General features: G+C 42.4%; 1 protein-coding gene across 1 annotated transcript in view; it reads left to right on the forward strand.

Annotated features, from left to right (window-relative positions):
• Positions 1-3214: 3214 nt before the first annotated feature.
• The window catches only part of PLPPR1 (phospholipid phosphatase related 1), a 41210-nt gene continuing 20468 nt past the window's right edge, over positions 3215-23956 (forward strand). Inside the window, exons 1-2 of the mRNA XM_015615575.1 lie at positions 3215-3546; positions 16772-16904. Of these exons, the coding sequence (XP_015471061.1) occupies positions 3343-3546; positions 16772-16904 (337 nt within the window). The 5' untranslated portion in view covers positions 3215-3342. The remainder of the gene's footprint in view (positions 3547-16771; positions 16905-23956) is intronic.

A 23956-nucleotide genomic window follows, 5' to 3' on the forward strand; every position in this document is an offset into this window, starting at 1 on the left:
ATGTGTACAATAAAACATGAATTATACTAACATATATTACACTGTCTGTGCCAGATCACTCTTCAGTTAGTAATTACCACTGCCGAGACACTACAAGTAGAATTCTCCCTGCATGAACAGCCAGTTACCTCAGTCATGTTAAACATATATGAAGTAGTTACCATGTGGAAAGGAAAAAAGAAAGGGAGAAGAGTAATAAGTTTCTGGTTGAGTTTTGCTGAGATGCTGCTTGAAGAAGTGAATATTCAAGATGAGTCACAGGAAGTTGTAACACAGCAGTGGTCAGGTCTTCACTGACTGTACACGCAGCAAAAATTTTGTGCCTTGTTTGTGGTATTAGGTGACTGTGCTTTCTGTATCTCACATCATCCCTTGGGATATGGTAGAGTCAGTTTAGCTGGAGGTCAAAGTGCTACTTTCTTCTGTTGCTGTTTCCCTGAGAGGGTGGATGTCACCTACAGAATACAATGTGTCCACAATTCAAAGATTGTATGGTTTTGGTTTTTTCTGACTCAGAAGAATAAAACACAGAAACACAGGGAGTGTGAAAAAGATTGGGTTCATTACTGAGGTTTCTCAAGACCAGGTTGGAAGGTGTCCCTGCCCAAGGCAGGCAGATTGGAATGAGATGAGCTTTAAGGTCCCTTCCCACAGAAATCATTCTGTGATCCTGTGATGTGTGATATTCTAGGTCAATACTAATGTTGAGTCAGTCAGTCAGGAGCTGTATTTTATATGCAGGAAGGGATTTTATGCAGCACTGAGTCAGCATTTAACGATGGAAAGGTCAAGTTAGTTGTGGAACTGCTGTCTAGAGACTACATTTGGGATAAGTGACGTTTTTGTCCTGTGTGAAAGCACCTTATTTTTTGAAAAGTGTTCTTTTTTTCCCTTATGACACTCAGAGAAGGTTTAAAGTTCAGAAACCTGCTTTCTCCATTTTCCAGTAAGAGGAGAAAAAACAGCTGTCTATTGTATCATATATTATTTATTATCTATCTCTGTTTGCCAGCTGGGACTAGCAACCTGAAGTATTTCTGGGAGTATGTTTGGGATAGGAGGGGTGGGTCAGATTGCTTTTGACAGGCCAGGTCATATGAGGTCCTGGAACTGAGTTTAAAGACCTCTATGTCCAAGTATCCTGTAATCTCCAGTGTGCTTATCTGGGCATGTCAGGTAGAGCAGTGATAGTGTCATTACCTTTCTCTGGTGTTAATTAACAAAGCTGCATTGCCCAGGTTGATCAGAAAATCTACAGCTGCTCAAGGAGTTAAATTCAGATGTAAATTAACCCTTGTTTCCTTAGTTATGGGACACAATTTTTTGTACTCATCGAGGTTGATGTAAAGATTTCTGGGGAATACACAGATAACAGCATCTTGCTTTCTGTTTGTTAAAAAGAAAATTTATTCTAGGCAGGTCTTGAAAACAATACATTACAAAATGAGATGGTTAATTTTAAAGGTAAAAAATAGCTGATGGAATGTCACAACTACAGCTTCACTGTGACAGTCTTTTAAGTCTGTCTTACAAGTGACACAGAGAAGTTGTGAAGACTCCATCCTTGCAGTTATTTAGAAACCATCCAGGTTTCTGGTTTCTGTCCTGGGCAACCAGCTCAAGCTGCTGCTTGAGCAGAGGAGGGTGGACCAACTGACCCCCAGAAGTCCCTCCCTACCTCAACCACTTAGGGGTTCTTTGGTCTTCTACTTTCATCAATATATTTTCATTATTTTTTTCCAATTTTAGTCAAACTCTTACTCAAATATACAATGGCTTTAATGGCTGGCTGTGTGTGCAGAGATGTGCCAGAGGAGTGCATGAATAGCTTCAAGTGTATCTTTGAGATGGAATTTCCAAAATTAATTTTCAGAGGTGTTACAGTAATCTTGCAGCAATACCGTTTTGATGCTGGATCCAGAGATCCAGGAGGCAAAATACTAAAACCAACAGTTGGTTATTCAACTTTTTTCTATGGCATGGCAAGATAACTTGTATAGTTATAATGACAAAAATAGTTGTATAGTCACAACTTTCGTAATAATGGCCCTAGTCTCCATAAAGAAGATTTTGAATCAGATCCTGTAGTCACAATTTAGAATTATAGGATTTGAGTTAGAAAGAACTTTTAGAGGCCAGCTAGTTTACCCCCTGTGCAGTGAGCAGGAAGACCTTCCATTAGACCAGGTTGCTCAAAGCCCAGTCCAACCTGACCTTGAACACTTCTAGAGATGGGGTATTCATAACCTCTCTGGGCAATCTGTGCTACTCTTTATGACCTTCATTGTAAAATACATCATCCTTATATCTAATCTGGATCGACCCTCTTCTAATTTTAAAACCATTACCCCTAAAATAAAACAGTTATAAATCAATATTACTACTTTTGTCTTGTTTGATGACTGTGATGTGAGATTTTCTTTGCAGTGTGGCAGAGGGAGAACAAGAATTAGTAAATCTGCTTATTTTCCTGAGGTGAGGTTAGGGACACCTTTGGTGATGTTGTTGTGGTGTGTTGCTTAAGCAGTGTGGGAAGTGGATGCTGTGGATATATACAAAAAATGTGGATTCCTAAGCTTCCAACCAACCCATTTAGGAGCCATAAGGTATGAAAAGAGAGACCGGAAAGGCTCCTTGCAGTTCATATCTGTGACATAAAGGCAGCTTCAGACTCAAGTCAGTTTTTTCAGAAGTGGCTATTGTGCAATGGGTAAGTCAGGCAGTGCACAGAAGTTCCCACACATTCTTGGAGATTTCTGAGTAGACTTCTAAAGCTTTACTCATAACAAGGAGCTCCAGGGAAGGTGAGTGGCAAGAGGAAAGTCTTCCTCTGGATGTGTCTTCATCTGAGACACAGAAGGCTTGTCTAAATTAGTACAACATGCACATTCTCCAGCACAGGCTTGCAGCTGCAGTGGGGAATGTTTTGGCTTTAGCTTCCTCTAGGCTTTGTAATAATCCTTTCCCACTCCCTGCCACTGAGCACAGGTCTTAGCTGCTGCTGTCTCCTGCCATACTGCCCCTCACCCTGCTGCTGCCATTGATCCCCGTTGTGCTGACACTCACATGCTCTTTGATAACATGGAGCTGTGTGAGTTCCCATCCCCTGTGTGCCGCAGCATGGACCCACTCCTATCTGAGATGTTCATTAGTGTTGTTTGCCAAAGGTTTATGTAACAGATGTTGCAAAGCAAAGGCACAGAAACACACACACACACACACACACGCCATTATGGCAAGGGTTGTCAGAATGACGGTGAATGGAGGATGGTCCACAGGACTGGAGTAGCTCGCAGGCACAGCTGCATCTGTTCAAAAAGCAACTAACGCCTCTCTCTGACTATGCTTTATTTTCAGCTCGTCATCATGGCTGGGACTGTTCTGCTTGCTTACTACTTCGAGTACACTGACACTTTTCAGGTGCATATCCAAGGTTTCTTCTGTAAGGATGGCAATTTGATGAAACCATACCCTGGGACAGAGGATGAGAGCTTCATTTCACCCCTTGTTCTCTACTGTGTGCTGGCTTCAACTCCAACAGCAATTGTGAGTATGAGGAATTATTTGAAATCCCCCTGACCACTTCATAAATAATAATGTAATATCTTTGTCCCCTCACCTCTCTGTTCAGCTGTAACTGATTTACACTTAACCAGATCTCTATTTTGCCTCAGCTTAATATGATCTTCATCAGTTATCTCCAGAAGTAATTATTCTGCAGTAATCACAATGCAAGACTGAGGGTTAGAGCTTGTTAAGTCTTTTACAATAGCTTGCTTACTTCACTGATTAGTTATGAATTTCCTGGGCTCCAGAGAAGCTCTAATTTAAAGTTTATGTATTACTGGAAATAAGAAAACAGGATAAAGCTGAAGTAAAATCCATGTCAGTTGTGCAGTATATCCAGGATTATTTCCTGCTATGATAAAAGGACTGTTGAATGGCCTTAAAACACTTAAAAAAAATAAAAAATAAATAATAAAAAAAGATGAGGAGAAGGAGGCTAAATACAAAGAAAAATATGAATGCAGTTTCCTTTTTGTTTATAATCTCTTTATTTTGGATAAATACTTTTTTTACCTGATTTTCTTCACCATTTTTACTATTTTACTTCGGCCAGTAAACTGAAATGTAGTGTTCTATGCAGATGAAAATATTCAATTAGCTGAGTACATATAATTCCAAACAATTTATTGCATTCACTGGTTAGCAGAACTTCAGACCTTTTCCATTCTCCACACAGAAATTTGCATATTTCACAACAGCCCCAGCTTTGCTGAATTGTAATTACATCGATAAATTCCTGTCAGATGGTGTTGTTTCATTTCTTTCTCTTTATTTCTTCCCTGTCAGTATTTATTTCCTAAAATAATTTTTCTTTTCATCCCTTTCAAAAGTAAATTAAAGCTGTACATGACATATTTACCTTTAAATGGTGAAATGCTTCACCATAGTCTATTTTAAGTTTTGTTCTGTAGTGATTTCAGAGCATCAAATCATGTTCTTTTCATAGAATGTGATAAGAAGTGTGAAAGAGATCTGCAGAAGAGACAAAGGTTTTAGTACAGGACACTTTCTGAAAACAAGCAGATGTTTTGAAGTGGATTACATAATGACCTTATAAAAAAACATCTGCAGTAACAGAGTTATTTTATTGGATCTTGTTGCATGTCAAAGCTTTCATTTTACTTTGTGCTGCAGTGATAGATTATTTGAAAATGAAAACAAACCAAAAAAACAAACCTTCACATTTTTGGAACTTCCCCATCAACGTAGTGCCAATGTTCAGGGACATAGCTTTCACAAGTGCTTTTTGTAGATGTGGGGTCACAACCATGCCTTGATTTCAGAGCAATTATGTTAGTAGGAGGTTTGCCCCTTGATTACTGATACAGCCTTGGGTAATGAGTGTTGCTCTTTATTTGGATCTTCTGTTTAAATCCTTGTTCTGCCAAATTTTGATGCTAACCTTTCAAGTTTTGCTCCACTGGATCAGAATTTTTTTGGTTTTTAGTAATCCAAGAAGTAATTTTCCTAATCACTATTCTTTATGAAAAGCTGAGTCGGAGTCTTGACTTGGCAGTGCTGGGTTAATGGTCAAGCTTCACAATCTCAAAGCCCTTTTCCAACGTGATCAATTCTGTGATTCTGTGAAGAGTGTTTTATTTGTAGTTTCTGTAGCCCATATTAAACACAAAGAATGAAAGGCTGTAGTGAGTATCAGGTTGTTGGGTGCTGAAGAGACTTTGAGCTTAGTGCTGTGTGGAGCTGGACTTTGTGAACTAACTCATCCAATGCAAACTGTTCAGAAATGCTAGCCTGGGTCCATAAGGACAGTCATTACCCTGGGTGAACGGATCCAGGGTTGGGTATAACTGGTAAACTCTGCTTCTTTGGCTGTGCTGAACTGTTACACTGGATACATTGCTCCACACAGAGAAGACACTGTCAGGGTCAGCACAGGGCTCTTGGCACCATGCTCAGCACCAGTGATCTCTAGCTACAACCTCAGGTAGACAGCAGGTCAAACTTCCCTGGGAAAACATTTTTATTTAGATTTTTAATGTAGTATTTATTAATGCATTGTCTGATCAAAAAATTTAATTAGGTGTATCATTGTATTGTATTATTAAAAGATAATTATTTAATATCCTATTACTTAACATTGGGCTATTCTTCAACCAGAGCATATGTCAGAGGTATGTTTTTCTGTCCTCCTGACTAATGCTCGTCACAATATCGTTATAGGAATAACTTCACTTTATTTCTCATTCACACCTTTTCCTGAGAGACCTTCTCTTTGCACGGTATTTTCACACTTTGCTTCAGTTTGTAGCTGACTCTGCAGGTTGAATTTTGGCAATAATCATCAATAAAAACCTTATAAATGAGACAAAGTGGGCTTAGATTCTCCCTAAATTCTGTATTGCACTTCTCTGCTGGTTAGTCCACTCAGAGTGTGAGTATCCTCATCTGTCATCCTGTACCCAAGTGAGTGCTGCCTCTCAGTCAGTCTGTCCACAGCCCTGGAAGAGATATTTGATCCAACAGAATGTCCCAGGGATTTCAGTGAAAGGAGAAAATGCAGCTATTTCTATTTAGATCATGATGATTTGTACTCTAAAAAAACCCTCCAAAAACCTCCACACAAAGAAAAGAATCCACACAACTGTGCATCATGGGAGGGAGTGTTGTGTGCATTCACTGTCAGGTAAGTCAGTAATTTCACTCCCTACACTTTGTTCTCAGGAAGAATCATCAACATTGTGCAGCTCCACCATGAAAACATGACTTAAGCCAAAGGTAATGGAAGTCCCTCCTTACAATTACTTGTTTCTGCTCTGCACAACACTTACCTCTTCACTTCCTAATGGCAAAATGGTTGATTTGGCAAATGGTTGGTTTGATGTGGCAGGAAACCTGATCTCTCTGTCTTGCCTTCACATTAACACTGTCCTGGCACCTCGTGACATGAGAGGAGTGTTTACTGGTTGAACCCAGCAGCAACAAGGTACTAGCTCATAATACTATCTAAAAAGGCTTCCCATAGCTCTTGTACAAGCATCTGTACAAGCTCTCTCATCTGAGACATAAGCAGCATTATGTGCAGTCCTGTGTGCATAAGTCTGGGGAGGACTCAAAGGCATTATTTCAGCACAGCTGTGAGGTGTTACAGTGCCTGCAAACCAAAAAGGGACATCTATGTGAACTTAATGGAATATCTTTATGTCTCTGTCATTTGGCTATGACATTGGGCATGGGGAAAAGGAATGCATGTGTTTTATTTCTGAGAGCACTTTGCAGAAGTGCTGCTGTGGCTTGGTACCGCTGTATCTGCATTTCCCTGCACTTTTATATAGTGGCAATATAAATGTGATTGGCCTGGTTTTATGCAATTTCATTTGTTGTTTTTGAAACATTTCCCTAAAAATATTCTGGGACAACTCCACGACATCCATCAGTGTCCCGGAAGACTAGCTTTGTCTATTACAAGGTTACTGCAAAGTAGCCAATTCCCCAGTTGGTACTAAACAACCATTCCAGAGTTCAGCACTGCTTCCAGCTCTGCTTCATTCAACATATTTATCTATGCACCCGATAGGAGCAGAGAGGCTTAGGAACAGAGCCAGCTCACTAAAATTAATAGTAAACAGTGGCAGAAAGCTTAATGGGTACTGTTCTCACTGTTCTTTATAACCGTAAAGTGAATAGAAAGTGCCACACAAACTTCACTTGCTCTCTTTCTGTTTTCAAGTTGGAAGTAGCAGCCTACATGTAATCTGTTAACTGTCCAGTGCTCTTAATTTGTGCAAAGGAGTGTTTGTGCTTAGATAATATTGGAATCAGTCAAACCAAACAAGTCTGACTATGAATGAGAAGCTGAATTACAGTGTTGATCCGAAGCAGCAGGAAATTGTTCCAACTTCTCTCTACCATCTGCACTCACTTCTCAAACTTCAGAAACATCATTCTTCTAGATGGTTCTCCTGTTTCTGTCTTGATTCCTTGGCTTTGGCTGAGCACTGCCGTGTTACTACAGTGATTTATTTTGGTAAGGTAAGCCAGGGACCCTCTGCCTGTCTTGGCTGATTACCCTGTGGCTGCTCAGCAGCAGATGCCTGGAAAACCAAGAATGCCTGATGCAGCTCAGAGCTCTGTTACAGCAGCTCCGTCCCAACTTCTTTAGGCAGGAATCACCAGGCTTTGCTGGTGATGGTGCTGCCAGAAGGCACAGACTGCTGTACTAAATCCTGCTGTCCACCATGCCTCACCCCTGTGCTGGCACAGCAGGCTGTGTCCTCTGCCAGTGGTGACTTGCCTTCCTCTTCTGGAGTCTTGTCAGGGCTCAGGTCATGAGGAGGTGAATGAGGAGCTGAGATACAAAGGAGTGAGGCAAAGGTGTGCCCTGTGTAAACGTTTATATTCTGCTATTTGCACACCATTGTGGAAGAATAAAAATACACTTTCTTGGTTTGGTACAACACTTTCAGAAACTTCCATTGACAGTGTTTCTGGGACCTTGTGGTGGTCCCAGCCACGTGCCAGTTTGTGAGGAACAATGCAGGGCTGTAGAAAATGTGTGTTCTCTTCATTAGAACTTCAGCATAATTCTTTTTGACAGTTTTACCACAGTGTATTAGGTTTTCGAGCACAATGCTAAGACAATTTTGGGTTTTGAGCAGGCTAGAATATAAATTGTGGATTTCAACCCTTTTGACTTGAAATAAAAGAAGAAACAGAACAACAACGCAATTTTCTTGTTCTGGAAAAGTACTTAAACTGTTCTTTGCTATTGTTTTCATTCAACAGCAGCAACCACCCACTCCAAAACAGAATGAGGTAATTGAATGCAGACTGAACCCACTGAGTTTGTACCCTTGAAAAATTAAAAGTGAGCTGGCATTGCAGCATTCAGCTGAAGAGAGTTTCATTGCCTTGTATAGTTTTGCAAAGTACAGTATTGATTCCTTGGGGCTGAAAACATCTGTCCAGGGTGTGGTGGCAAAGACAAGAGATTGTCTGAGGGAACTCTCAGCTGGTCCCACGTCCTCAGAAATATCAATGATAGTGATCTTATCAGGGAAAACCTCTGCCTGCCCAGGTAGGCTTGGGTCAGAGCCCCATTTGTGGATCACAGAAGAAATCCTGTGTTCTGGGAGGGTGTGGAGGCAGACCTCAGCCACCTCTTGCCTTCTAAGGTGCCTTTTCTCAATATAAATGTTTCTAAGTTTGCCACCTGGGTTTGACCATGTGTCTCCGTTTCACAGTGTCAATACTGGGTCCTGAGGGTAGCAGATAGGATGGCAGATCAATATTCCTCAGGGGCTAAGGTTAAATGTGAGGGAGATCTAAGGAATTAAGGAACTCACAGCAGTATGTAAAAGTCAATATAAGCCATGTTCTTAGTGGGGACTGTGGAGATGGGGGAAATAGACTGTACAGATCATGAGAGCCAACCTTGCAAGGGACACCAGCTTCAAAAGATGAAATGGATTAAAAATTAGGCAAACTTTAATAATGAGGGTAGGCAAACACTGAAGTGGAAGCTGTGGGATCTCCGTCTACATGAGCTCCCATGTAGAGCCTGAAGAACATCCCTCTCCTGACTGCAGCTGTTCTGATAAAAACCTCAGGGACAATGCAGTGCAGAAGGGCAGAACTGCTCAAGCCAGAGCTGATGAAATACCCTCTGGAACATTTTGCAAAGGTCACCCTTTGGTGAAGCATCCTGCTTCTCCCAGGGAGAGTGTGTAGAGTCATGCTGAAACTGGCTGATTGAGGTTGGGAGTTCCACAACCCTCATATGCTGCTATTCTCTGTTTTTGAGCACTCTACATGCATCTTGTCTCACAGCTAGTGCCTTCCTCATATCCGCTCCTCCCCTTGGCTGCTGTTTGAATGCTGGAGAGTTGATTAATTTGGTTCTTTCTATTTGTGACATTAAAAATGTAGCCACATGCATCCTTGCACAGAATTTGGAAAATGTTTGCAGAAACCTGCCCAGAACTGTGAGCAATGATGTCCCAAGATCTAAATTCAGTTTTGTTTGCTGCAGAGATTTGTGTGTTGTATCATGTCCCTGGGTGAGGTTTCAGTGTAGAATGTGGTGTTAAAAAAGACTGACTGCGTCACAAGGGTGCTGTTAGAGTAAACAAGTTGAAGTATTTAAAAGCTGGCAGAAATCAGTATAATATTAACTCAATATCTAGGAAAACCAGGTCGTGTCTTGCATTTCACATAATTCTCCCTAATGTAGGAACTCTATTGTCTTGCTGTGACAGAAAATTACATCACTTGTACGATTTCAAGAAAAGCAACAGAAGGAAGTTTCACAGAGAGACAGACTTGAGGCAGCCCCAAACTGTAGGCACAGTGGTGCATCCTGCATCTCTCCCTTGGCTGGTGCTCCTCCTTTCTCTATCCGTGTGGAATTGCAGCTGCAATTAAAATGGTGGGAACTTCCACGCAACTGCAGTGTTGATTGGAAGTGTGAAAAAATTATAAAAATAGTGTTTTATTATTTGTCACAAGTGAGTGAGTGAGTGAGTGAGTGAGTGAGTGAGTGAGTGAGTGAGTGAGTGAGTGAGTGAGTGAGTGAAGGGGAGGCAGGAGGACTGTGAGTGTCACCAAAACTGTGGGGAAAACATAAACCCTCCAACAACATTTTCAGTGTTAAGAGAATCAAGGCATTACTTTATTTCTGGCCAGGATGTTGTTCTGGCCAGGATGTGCAACAGAAATAATTTCATCCTCAAGGTAGCCCGGGTGTGCAGAGAAAATCATTCCATGACACATGTATTTTTCACAAACTTTATACTTTCAAAATCCATAGATATTCATTAGTTTAATGTTCATTGGTTCCAAGTTAAGTAGTTCTTGGCATTTGGTTTCCTGTTGCTTACAGATATGTTCACTTCTGTTGCTAATTAGGTACTCATCCCTCTCTCTCCTGTCCCAGAGCAGGGGCGTTGTTTGGAGTTGATAGTCCATTAGTGGCCCTTGATGGCCGCTGATGGCTGATACCCTTTGTGTATCTTCTGGGCTACTCCCAGTCTGTTGAGATCTTAAACTCATCGGGCCTTCACCTGGTGGAACAATGCCCTGGAAAGAAACTTTTAATTCCCTTCCCCCCTGGGACAAAGGCCTATATATGTTGGACCTCATAATATCAAAGGCCTTTTCCAGCCTAGTTCATTCTGTGATTCTGTGGAAGCTGACTAAAATTATAAAATAAAAAGAAATTACAATTAGGATATTTTCCAACATGAATTGCAGCCTCTGCCAGCAGCAGTGGGACAGTGAGGAGGCAGCCCGGGCAGATCCCACTGGGGAAATGAGATGAGCAGCTCGAGTTGCAGTGAATCTGTAGTATTCAAAGGGAAGAAAACAGAGGTGAGACTGGGAGAGCGTGACTGGACCACAGGAGCAGACTCTGGCATTCCACATGCACAGGAGTATGGACAAACATGACTAAGGAGAAATACTTTGGCTACTGGAGAAGTAAGCAAAAGCATGGCAGGGGGATGAAGCAGGATGCAGTCCTCAGCTTTGCTAGAGCATTTGAACTGAGGTACAAAGCCAATGTCCTGAATGAGAAGAACTGATAAAAGGAACAAAGGAGGTTAAAAGCTGGGCTCATCCATGGCTATCAGCACCATAAATAATTACTCTTCTAAATTTAATACAACGCTTCAAGTCAGCTCCTCACCCCACTGCACAATTGCCACTGGAGAGCAGCTCCAGGATGCCACTGTTCTGCAACCTCCTCTTGGTTGTACCACCAAGACACATTCCTGAATAGTTTTAGTTTATCCTCACAGAAACAGGTCTTCTTGATGTTTACATAATTTATTTTTTTTCTTGGAACAAAATTGTGCAAATGATCCTTTGTGTGAGATTATCAAAAAGTGCTATAGGAAAAAAAAAGATTCCATGTCCCTTTAAAAGCAATAGTTCCATTATTTTGTTGATTAAATTGATAATTAAATTTACAAACTGTTGGTAATCTGTACAGGACTGCAGGGAGTATCAGGTGCTTTGCTGTGCTGAGAACTTGAAAGGGGAAAATGAGACATTTCACTGTCTGAGAATGTCAGCTAAAGGACTATCATGGATAAAAGACTGTTGAAGAGGAAAATGGACAGATAATTTTATCATCTGCTGGGTCAGGATGAGCCAGTAAAGCGTGTGCAGCAGAGGGCTTTGAGAGCTGAACACTGAGGGGCCAGTATTTGATGACACAGCCAACAATATGAAGGCAGGGAAAATTGAGGAAGTTTTCTCACTGGAGAGGCTGAAATTAGCAAAGGAAAAATGAGTGCTGGGTAGATACTTCTAATTCATACTGGCGATCTGGGTCATCCTTGTATTTTTACCCGCTAGTAATAAGAAATGAAATGTGAGCAAGACTTCTCAAGCAATAAGTCCTCAGTGTAGATGAGCTGCAATTGCATCCAGGAAACCAAGAACAAAAACACATCCAGGGCACTACCTTTGTTTCCCTATTACCTGCACATGCCAGACTGCACATCACTTATGCTTTCAATCTAGAAGCAATTCCCCTGACATTTCTACTGTCTAATTAAGCCAGTATGATACAGAAGTTCATTAACCTTGCATTTTTTTCCCAAACAGAAACAAAAGCGGTTTGTTTGCTGTTTTATTTTACCACCCATATTTTGATACAGAGTCTATATTTAGATATCAGCTACAGAACTGATTTGTAACCATTCCTGGAGTGCTGATTCTGTTTTGGCAGGAGCTGAGGCATTCAGTAGGGCCAGTGATTCTAGGAGGCCAGCTGGACAGCTTGGCTGGATGTGGACCCTACTCATGCAGTATCATCAGGGTTTAAATCATGAGAATCAGTGGAATTACTTGATTTCAGAAATGCCTAGGAGAAAAAAACAAGTTCTTTGAGAGCTATTCAGACCACATTCAACTGCATACAGACAGATTAGCTTTCAGAATCAGGTTTCCAATTGCCCATTGAATTTTTAGGAAACAGCAAGGCTGACTTTCTAGAGAGTCTGTATTAAACATATAGGAAAACAAATTTTATCGCATCTCGCGGGAGCTTATCTGGCTCTATTACTTCAGCCTGTGACAGGAGTGGGTCACACCCCAGGAGCAGGATGACCCGAGGTGTGACTAGAGCACTTGCTCTACGGCTCTTTGGCTGTCAGACTGCACTCTGAGGAGACAAGGACGAGAGGGAGGTCTTTTGCATGGGATAACAAAGGATTTATTGCTCTTGGGGGGCAAAAGACAGAAAATGCTAACTAACGTGCAACAGCTGAAATAGGGAGGTGGTTCCAAGGGAGGGTACAAATCATCAGCTAATCAGAGATATCCTGGGGAGGGTAAAAGGCAGGGTTCACAAAATCATCATCCAATGAGGGAGGTAGTGGGGTGTCTTGGTTCTAGAAGACAGGTGTCTGCTAGGGAGAGCAGGAGCCCCCCTTGGGATGAAAGAATGTAGACCCCCTCCCTCCGAATTATTATAAATTTGAAATCAAGGGGCTTTCAGGCAGAGATCTGCGGATAGGAATAACAGTTCTTTAGTGGTATAACCAGGCAAACAAACAACAATATCTACAGCAATAACAAGAACACAGAACCAGGGACCCCGGGACAGCTTTCTCGGCTGAGATGGGATGGAGGAGAGGCTTTGTTTTCACAAACCCCCTCGGGCAGTCAGTCCCGGTGCTCCTGCAGGGCTCCGAGGAACAGTCAGCTGGAACAGCAGGGATGAGCTGAGATCCTGGGCCGGTGGCTGAGGTGTATCAGCAGCTCCGCGGTGGTGGCTGGCACTGCCACACGTCCCGGCAGGACATGGGGTGCGAGGGTCAATGAAGAGGGAAGAAGAAGCAGCCGCTCCGTCTGGGTGATGGTGAAATTCCCTTCTCTCCACCGCAGCAGCTCTGCGACCCAGCACACCAACGTCCTTCCCGAAGCCGAAGAAAGACAGCTAAAAACTGTCCCCACCCTCCTTTTCTGCCCCCTTTCCCTCCTCCCCTGGGCCCGGCCACTCTTTGTCTGTTGTGAGCACCCCTAAGTACCGGTAGTTAGGTTGTCCCAGCACATAATGGGTAAAAAATTCCCCGGGCAGGCCAGAAGGACAAAACAAAAAAATCCAAAAACAAACAAACAAACAAAAAAAACAAAACAAAAAACACCTAACCCTCAACAGGGGGGAAAGTTGGGTCACATGGACTAATCAAGCATCGAAGTTTAGGGGATTTCCGAAGTGGAATTCCAAGCATGCGGTGGGCCTAAGACAGATTGACAGGAGACTCAGGGTAGATTGACAACATGGGGTGGGAGGGTCTCATTTGGACCAAACCATCACCTTAGGTAATAACAGAACATACCATTCACAAGAAACACACTGCAACAAAATTTCAGCAACTAAATTCAGTGCCACAGTGACATAACGAGAATGGTGCAATTATGTTAAATCACTTTGTATTGCCACACAAACACAGCTTTATTGCCATAATACCTAAACTCTGCATTAAACTGAAGGCAGTATTGATTTTTAAAAATAAAATTTTGAACTGTTATGCTGTAGGAAATCTTGAATAATTCTTCTTAAATCAGTGGAATAGAATTGAACAGATTTACAGCCTGGCAAAATTTACTCCTAAATCTAAGTGGAACTAATTTATGCACATGTGAGTTTTTAGGAGCATGCCAGACAGCTAGATTTATAGAAACAAAGATGGGAATTGAAGCAGGAAAATTCTCTGTTAACTTCTGATGTAAAGGAACTTTAAAGATGGATGTATTGTTACAGGAGGACTATTAGTATGTTTTATACTTAAGTCTCTCATTTTTAAAAAATTTTAGGAAATTTTAAAGTTGAGTAGCCCCTGTGTTCATAGAGTAGAATTCCCTCAGGGTGTGAATTGTCTCTCAGTGTGTATATACAGCCCTGGGCAGACAGAAAGCCAAAGCAGTAATTCAAACTTCTGAATGTGAAAAACGAGGTTCACATAATTTTTGTAGAATTTAGAAGTTTAATAAAAAAACAATTAGGAGAGAAAAATAAAGTAAAGTATACAGATACGGCCGGGTGTCTCTGCATTCAGCTAAGAGAGCACACCTTACTAACAAAGGATTGTCCCTTAAAACAGAACTCTACTACATATCCATAAATTCTCATACATATTCATACATTCTTCTTAGGATCTTTGGTGTTCTTCTATTTAGTTTTCTCTTGCCCCCTTCCCAATAGATCAATCTTCTTGGCGCCATTGAGATTTACATTCTCTGATACCAGGAACGCAATAAATTCCTCCCCCCAGAGCTCTGGTCACTGCTGTCTTCATCTGGATAAGATAGTTTACAAATGCAGGAGTTCTCCAGCTATTTTTTTTTTCCTCAGTCTTTGGGTTATACAAACAAAGACAGTTTTTATTTTAATACTATGCCATAACCGCTAACATATATGTATTATACTACTATTTCTAAATTTTATCAATAACAGAAATAAAGAAAACTATATTAATACAACAAAATTTCTCATTCTTATACACATAACATTCATCTTAATATTTGCGAAAAGCCAATAACATAAAATGTATCTATAACATGAACATGGCAATAATTCAAGTAATAAACAGTTTGAAACAGAGTGTCACTTCAGAACTGCTTTAGTGCAGATTGTCTTTTTCTTAATTCTCAGCCCCATCGTTAGTGAGCTGAGCTTATTGAACTGCTTGCCAATTCTGTTAAGATCAGATGGAGTGAAATGGGATAAAGGCAATATTTCAGTGCAGCTCCCATTCATCAGCTCCCCCTCCAGATGCCATTATCAACATGTATTTTACAGCTTCACATCTCTTGCCATCGGTGGGCAGGATTATAAAGAGGTTGAGCACACTTGGCTTGAATGTCAATAATCAATAAGGATGCTCATCTGACATAATAAGGATAAATTGTTGCCCTTGAAACAATACACCATTCCAGCAGTCAGAGTGAACTAAGGTGACTTTCTTGACATTTATACTAACAGGGTGTCTGTGCCACTCTGTGTGTGTGGTGTGTACACAAACACTTTTGTTATGCATTTTTCTGACTGTTCCCTAACACTATGGATTTCTCTTGTGTATGTCCTGTAATAATGTATTAAATGAATAATTTTTTAGTGCTCCCCGTTAAAGCTAATTTCTTCCACTTCAGGTGTTTTGGTTTTAATTTTAAATACTTTAATTAAAAACTCTGTCTTTCTAAAAAAGGCCCAGTTTCCCTTTCTAAAGCCTGCTGACAGAATGATAGGTAATATTTTCAGAAGTTCCTGCTGTGTGTGGACTGTCAATGCCTCTAAAGCCTGTGATTAAATTCTGTTCACCTTTAGTGAGAGCAACAGAATTAAATTAGTTCTAAGTGCTTAAGAAATAATGATCCTACTCCTATGGGAAGCAGCTATGACATTTATAGAAAGCATGAATGTTCAGATCATACACAAATATGTAACACATAAGCACAGCTAACATCATGATCAGTGTTCTTTGGAGACATAATTTTTGACAGTAGAACATTAGTAAAATACTGTTCTTTCTCACAGTGTTTTAAAAACAACAATCCTTGGTTATTACAAACATTTCTGGTCTGTTATTGCCAGCAGTCCTTGGCTGGCTCCATGGCCATCCACCTATCAGTGTTTGAGACATACTCACTACCCCCTTCTGGGAACTGAGAGCTCAAAAAGGGTCTCACTTTGAACCTTTGTTTAGAGGGTCACAAGAGAATGGGCTTTAGTTATGGCAATCTTCCACCCAGGGCACAATTCAAGTTGGTAGCTTCTTTTTGAAAGTTCAACAACAAAAATATTATCTCACTGGGATTATGCGGACAAGAAAAAACTGTTTGTGAAAAAACAAGTGCTAGTTGGATGGCAGAGTTCCTGGGAACAGACAGCATTTCTGATATGATCAACAGGGGCTTAGTCCAGGTGCAGTTTGTCAAGGCCAAGGCTTGAGGAGCATTTCTCAACTTGTAGTGCAGCTAGGGGAGGAAGGAGAGGTGCATCACCACAATCCACTCCATGAGTGAAGTCACCTTCTCTGGCTCTCTCCACCACTGAGTGCACCCTCCAGGGTGGGAGTTGGGTGTGTGTCAGTCATGCTGAGCCCCACAGTGCAAGTGCAGTGTCCCCAAAACACATGTCTGTGTAGCACTGTCTGTGGGGTGGAACTAGTCACCCATGTTTTAGCGCTTGCTCATGTAATTTTTAACTTTCTGTTTCTTTGTCTTTCCTTGGCAGATTTTTATTGGTGAGATATCCATGTATTTCATAAAGTCAACCCGAGAAACCCTCATTATTCAAGAGAAAACTATTTTGACTGGAGAGTGCTGTTACTTGAACCCACTGCTTCGAAGAATAATACGTTTTATAGGTAAGCATCCTGTGCACTGCAAGCTTGGGCCCTGCATGCAACAAACCAGGACGAAACACCCTGACAAAGTACATCACAAAATTAATTGAGCTGTGAAATTTTTGCAGGCATCTTCCACCTTAAAGGGATAGTCCCCTCAGGATTTCCAAGGTAACTTTCAAAATTTGCCTTATCATGCTGGCTGGAGCTGGTATAGATCATATTCTGCTAAGCTTAATGCTTTTTTGAGACCCTTAAAGAAAGGTTATACCAATCAAATCCTTTTAGGAATAAATCCATCATTGCTAGTTTATGTGAGCTAAATATTTTAGTTACAAATTTGTCCTCACCAGCTCATCTATTTGGCATTTTTCTTTTCAGCTCTAATTTTAACATCCATAGCTCCACCACATAATGTTCAGCTGAGCACAGCATAAAAAAAGCCCAGAATTCACTTCAAAATAATATTATTATTTTCATTGTGTTTGCTTTTTCTTAGAGCTTTCATTGAGTTAATTGCTGAGAAATTAAGTTCTGTCATTAAACCATTTGTAGGTTGCTTCATATGGTGCTTGCAAACCGCTTTACCTTCTTCACACTGTTGATGAGTCCCAAGTTGATGCGGGGGATAGGATGTCTGGCTGATGGCATGGACCAGTGGCTCCTCAGATGGCTCCCCACTGGCCAAGAGGGGCTTTGCCCACGGAACATCACACCGCTGCCCTCCTTGTGCACTCTCAGAAATTAAGCACCTTTACACACTGCCTCTCACAGGGAGCTGAGCCCATATTCAGGGTCTGACCTAGAACAAGCAATGGCGAGGGGGGGAAGCTGAATGTGTCTGGGGTGCTTCTTCCCTGTCACTGCTGAATTTTTGAGCTTTACTTGGAATGAAAATGTCTGCTGTGGCTGTGGCAAGTGTTATGCTGCTTCCATGATCACATCCCTGGCTGCAGGCAGGGGTACTTCATCAGAGCACACAATTCAAGTTATTGCCCTGTGCAAACATATTCGTCATCAGCAAATATATGCTGCCAAGGAGGAAGAGCCATGGTTTTCCTTCTCCTTTAGCTCTCTCTGTGCCTCCCGCTTTATGCATGGAAAGTAGGGAGAGAAATGTGCCTTCCGCCACCCTGGAGGTGGAAGCAAACCTCCTGTGTTTAGTTACTCAGGCCTGATCTGTGTGTTGCTGGTGGGAAGAAAAAGACACAGAAATGCAGTTAAAAGTAAAACACCCTTGAATTTCACATAAGCTCCAGGGTATATGGATGGACAGCAAACTCCTATTAAGAGAGAAGTGGAGTACCCATGTCCACAGGGCTTTTTGACTATTCCAGCACACTTAGCATGTTGCAAAGTCCCATTCGAACACTCCTGCCTGCAGGGTCAGCACTAGAAGTTCTTAGATCATGGAGGCTAAGTATTTCATCAGTATGTTTTCTTACAGTTAGCATTATTCTTAAACACTCAGTTGTTTCTCTTCTGGTGGAAGAGATGGGGTAACAATGAAACAACTCTCAGAGAGTAGTAGGACATAAACCATTCTAGGGAAATGAATCTTGGCTTTTCAGCTGTGTTTGTTTTCCTGAGAAAAATGAAGTTAATATTATTACAAAGGCCTTGAAGTCTTTGCCTTGTCTTAAAGTACACTGCGTGCTTGTTTTCTTCTGAAACCTTTCCCCTGCCTCTGCAGTGAAATGGAATTTGTTGGATGAAATAATATATTAAAGAAACTGAAGATAACTGCATTTTTCATTTGCATTTCATTTCACTTGTGCTTTGAAAGCATGGCACGGCATGGACTGAGCAGCTGTTCCCTGTGCCTGGATGATCCAGGGAAGTTAGCTGCATACAGCTGCTTACTCCAAAATGAAGCCTCCTAGGTGCTTGGCTGTGCAAAGACAACCAATTGCTTGTATATGGAATTTTCTGTGTGTGCCTTCTCTTGATAAACTTTAGGGCCAAAAGTTACAGAGCTGGTAAGCTAATTTCTATTGCAAGTTCTCTTCCTTAGTAAGCAGTCTGGCAAAAAAGTTTGCTGCCAATTTAGTTTTGGTACCCAGATGTTTGAGCAAGTCTTAATGAGTACCTGCAAAAAGCAATTACTTAACTCCTTTGAAAATAGCCTTATAAGGCACTACAGTTTATATTATTCAAAAGGATGAGAAAAATCCTGTAATGTGTCTACGTTCTCATATGTCAGGGAAAATGAACACTACTGTTTGACCCTGCAAGGCACATCATGGAGAATTTTGAGAGCTGCTGGTACCAAATTTTAGGAGGGAAAAGAGGCTTTTTCTCCCCCACTAACTCTGTAATGGAAATGGCTGGGAAGAGATGGGATTTTAAGAACTGTAGCCTAAATGTGCTTTTCACAAAACAAACAGAAAGCGGTAGATACTTCAATGAATGTTCATTTATATTTTGCAAGGAAAGAGACACAAAAAGGGAAACTTACAGCTGTTTTTTGGTCCTGTGGAAGACTAGGATCCTTGTGGCACGATCTCCATTGGATCTTCTGGGTTTGGTTGCTAGATCTGAGCTTTTCTTCTCTTACTTTTCCTTCATGTATACAGAATTAAGGACTTCTTTGCACTTAGAAAGTAGAGCAAAACTAAAAATCTATGGCTTTTCTGGAATGCTAACAAAGCCCCATGTTTCTTCTCTGTTTTTTTCCTATCTTGTTTACTGTGCTCTCTTGATTCTCTCCTTGTTTTCCTCAAGGTCTCAGCACACATCTCTTTCTAAGACCCTTCTCTCCAGAGATTAGCTGTGACTCTGAATGTTGAGCTTTGTATTAAATCTCTCGCAGATTCTCTGTCTACATGAAGCAGAGCCACAATTTCTTCTTGCTTCCTGGCCCAGACATGAATCATTCCTGCTGATAGACATTTGTTTTTTTGGCAAAAGACTGCCTCTCATCTTGCTGCAGTGTGTATAAGTCTGTATTGCAGCCTAGATTGGTGAAACCTGCTATGTTCCCTATATTTAGAAAACCACTTTCTTTATCATTGAGAAAAAGCTGTCTTAGCTTGGAAACACCAGTCTTTGATGTATGCTGCAATCTGTTCCATCTTCATCTTTATCTTCTGTTTTCATAGACTTTTTTTAAGATTTTGAGATCAAATTAGTGGTGTGCAATTGCTTCAGAGCAGTTTTTTCTAATATATTGCTGCTTCACTGCTTTGCTTTAAGCACGTCCTCTCTCCTCCCTCCTCTCCCACCCTTCCCAACAGTTCTATCATCAATTTTTGATGCCATAACTTGCTGTTTATGTGCTGAACCTTTGAGAAACTAATTAGTAAGAACAACCATTTCCTGGGCCTCTCTGCCTCTTCTCCCTGTCTCCCAAGTTGAGCATACACAACCTTTTGTATATTTATTCATTCTGTCTTACAAGGCATCAGCACTTCGTTAATGTCATTCTACTTTGCATTTGCTTCTGTGTTCTACTTAATCCTTTGTATTACAAATAGAGATTATAGAATATTTTAGTGAATGGTTTCAGTCAAGGTTTTAGTTTTTTTATGCACAGCTGCTGCCATACCCCCAGGATCAGGGATTCAGACCTCCCTGACCCAGTCTGACAGGGTGACTATGATATGTATTGTGTTACATTTCTGTAATTTTATACATTTACTGTATAAAACATTATATTTGTTTTCTAATCCATGTGATTAAGTTGTCTACCTGCAAAGCCCTGATAACATGCAAGTAGCCCCTTTCTAGTTCAGATATTTAGAAATTCAGCATGCTTCATCAACTTGTTACCAGAGGCTTTGACTTCAGATGTGCATAATTTGCCTTTAACAAATGGTGCAGATCACCTTCTTTTAATAACTTAATCTAAAGCATGTTGCCACTTCACAGTGAACAGTTAAATAATTAAATTAAGGCTTTATTTCAGCAGATTAAGACTTTAGTTTGGCAAATACAGGTTTACAAGGTTTATACACGCATTGAGTTTATTGTAATAGGATAGATATACCCTGTTACCGCTGAAGATCAATAGATCACGCGGACACAGGTTGAGGTGTGGTGCAGAAAGAGCAGAGTTTATTTTTCCTCCCAGGATTTATAGGCTTCTTACCACAGCCAGGGATTGGATGGTCAGGATAACACTTTCTCACTGCACTGGCCATGAGAGATGCCCATCACAAGATGTGTAACAGAAAGAATGTACACATATCTATGTTTACAGTTGCTCTCCTGGGAAAGTCCTTAGAAAACCATGTTGGCAAGCTCAGAAGCTGAGCTTTCAGGGCGACATCTCACCCTTTTTGGCTTAACAAAAAGAAAGGAAAAAAAGAAAAATGAACAAAGAAACTAGCAACATTATAAACAATCAAAAAAATAAATAATAGAAAAAAACAATACTCCATACAATCAGAAGGCTGTAATTTCAGGGTGATATCTCACCCTTTCGTTATTACAAAAAAACCCAAAAAAACCAGAAAAACAACAAAACTCCAAAATAAATGACACAGTTGTCCAACATCAACACCTGCTTATCAATGGTTCTCAATTTGGTCACAGAGGCAGAATCCATGGCCAAATTGAAAGGTGCCTGGGAAAACTTATGAAATGCTATGACAGCAGTCTGTAATTCTATCAATTGGTCTGATCCAGCCTCATGACTCTCTAAAAAAAGCCTAAAACCAAAACAGCGACATCAATGGAAAGATTAATGTAATAAACTTGAGGAGCAGAAACTGCTCACAGAACCTCCTCCAGCATCTACTGTGCCCGTGGGTCAGTGTCAGAGGTGACTTTAAAATCAGAGTCCCCCTTTAATAGACCAAACAAGGGAGACAGTTCTGTCATGGTCAGTCCCATATAGGGACATAACCATGTGAAAGTCCATTAATATTTGGACATCATTCATGCAGTGTCTGCACTGAATGCAAAAATTATAATTGCACCTCCAAATGCGGGACTGTTTGTCCCAAAAATCATTTTTGACCCTCACATAATTTCAGGGAGGTTGTAGAAACGAGCAGCAGGAAACTGCTTGCAAGCTTCAGAGAGGGCTAGAGCCCCATATCATTGGCAAATGCCATGAAATTTTCACAAGCCTTATGGCAAAATCTCCATTGATATCTCTGTGTGGGCTCAGCATTAATGATAGCTGGCATCAGAAAGGCAAATTTCAGTCTGTCATCAGGATGCAAAGGGATTGCAAAAACAGTCCTTCAGAGCCACAATGAGGACTAGCTAATCAGCAGGAAACATGGCAGGTGAAGGCATGCTAGCCTGCATCATCCCCATGCTTTTTCATCATAGCATTAACTTTATGGAGGTTTTGCAATAACCTCCATTTCCCAGACTTTTTCTTGATACAGAAAACAGGAATGTCCCAGGGACTGGTTGAAACTCCAGATCACTGTGATCCAACTGTTCTTGCATCCAGTCATGGAGGGTGACTAGTCTATCATGAGAGAAGACAACAGAAAATGCTGAACAGAGTCAGTCTCAAGTTCTTTGTGTTGAATGTGTCAGCACTGGGTCCATCAGCAAACATGACAATTGTGATGTCCATGCCCGTGTCAAAACCATGGAAGCTAATCTTTGACAGCATCTCACCAAGGGTGGACTGGGTGCAGACCCGTTCAGGATGATCCCTGGCTGTCAGAACAGCAGTCCGTGAACCCAGGGAGGTCCAGGGAACCCGAAGCCACCATCTCCCTGCAGCTGGGTCTCAGCTCTGCAAATATAAAACTCAAAAGGCACAAGGTGAGCAAATCCAGATCCCGCAGGGATAGGAACAGGAGGGGTGAGTGTGGAACCCATGGCAGAAATGCACCCCAGGAATTCCGAATCAATGTCCCCTAGGTGAGCAATGGTGCCTTGGGCAGTGACATTCAACCACACCACAAGAAGAGCACTCAAGCCCTCACCCACTGGATCAAAGCATTTGGAAGCACATGGAATGCCTGATACGCTCAGCTGCACAGTCATTTTACAGGAGAACAAAGTCCACAGGCCAGCCGAAGAGGGTCCAGCAGCCTGGGACCCCTGGCCCGTCAAGGCCACTGGCTCCATCCCCGCAGCATCACCACCCGAACCAGTGATAAACACCTCAGGACCTTGGTCTGCCACAGCTGCCGGAGGTGACGGGGGAGGGGTGGCTCCAGCCGCAGGCTCAGGTGATACCCAGCAACCCGAGGCAGGGGAGTTTGGAGGCAGTTCGGCACAGCCCACCTCCAGCGCCGGGAAGGACCGGGGTGCCGGTACAAGCACAGCCTGTGAAGCCGCAGCATTGTCCTCCTCTGCCGCCATGGAACAACCCGGGCTCGCAGGAGGGAAAACCAGCAGTGTGGGGTCAGCAGAACTTGGCCCGGCGTCCGCAGCACTCGCAGAACCCGCCCCCACGCCACACGAATCCGGAGCGGGGGGGCAGCGTGCGCGGCTGCTGGCGCGGGGACTGGGCCCGGCCCGTCCCCCACCGCGGGGTACAGCACGGCCCAGCCGCAGCAGGGACACAGGACAGACCCTGAGGCATCCCCCAGGGCCAGCGTGGCCCCCCGTTCAAGCACCCCCCCATTGGTCTGTGCCGGGAGGGCACACGGAGGAGGCGAGCTCGCCCTGGGCTTCCACCGCCAGGGCGCGGGCCGAGGCGGTGCTACACCCCCCGGGTCCGCGGCTCCCCCGACGGCCTTTTGTCAAGGCTCCAAGGCCGCCTCAGGCTTACACCGCCGCAGCACTGGCTGAGGCGGGATCACGCCCACCGATCCCGCAGCGCCCCCGTTCAACCTGCTGGGAGCCCCGGTGATCCTGGGGGAGCTGACCTCGGGACCCGACCTCAGAAAGCCGCACCTTCGCCAGATCACGAGCAGCTGGAGTACCCGGGGCTGATAACTGACCAGCAGAGCCTCGATCAGGGAATCGCCGCTGACTGCGAAAAAATCACTTCAACCACAGGGAAAAACCCCTCAGTTCTCCCATACTCACACAATTGCTGGAAGTCAGCATACGAAACATCAATCCCCCTCTGATCAGACATCGCACGCCATATCGCCAGAACCAGGCCCTCCGTAAGAGAAAGCCCAAAACCATCCATAGCCACAGGCTAG

This window comes from Parus major, chromosome Z (assembly GCF_001522545.3).
Source record: "Parus major isolate Abel chromosome Z, Parus_major1.1, whole genome shotgun sequence".
Lineage (NCBI taxonomy): Eukaryota > Metazoa > Chordata > Aves > Passeriformes > Paridae > Parus > Parus major.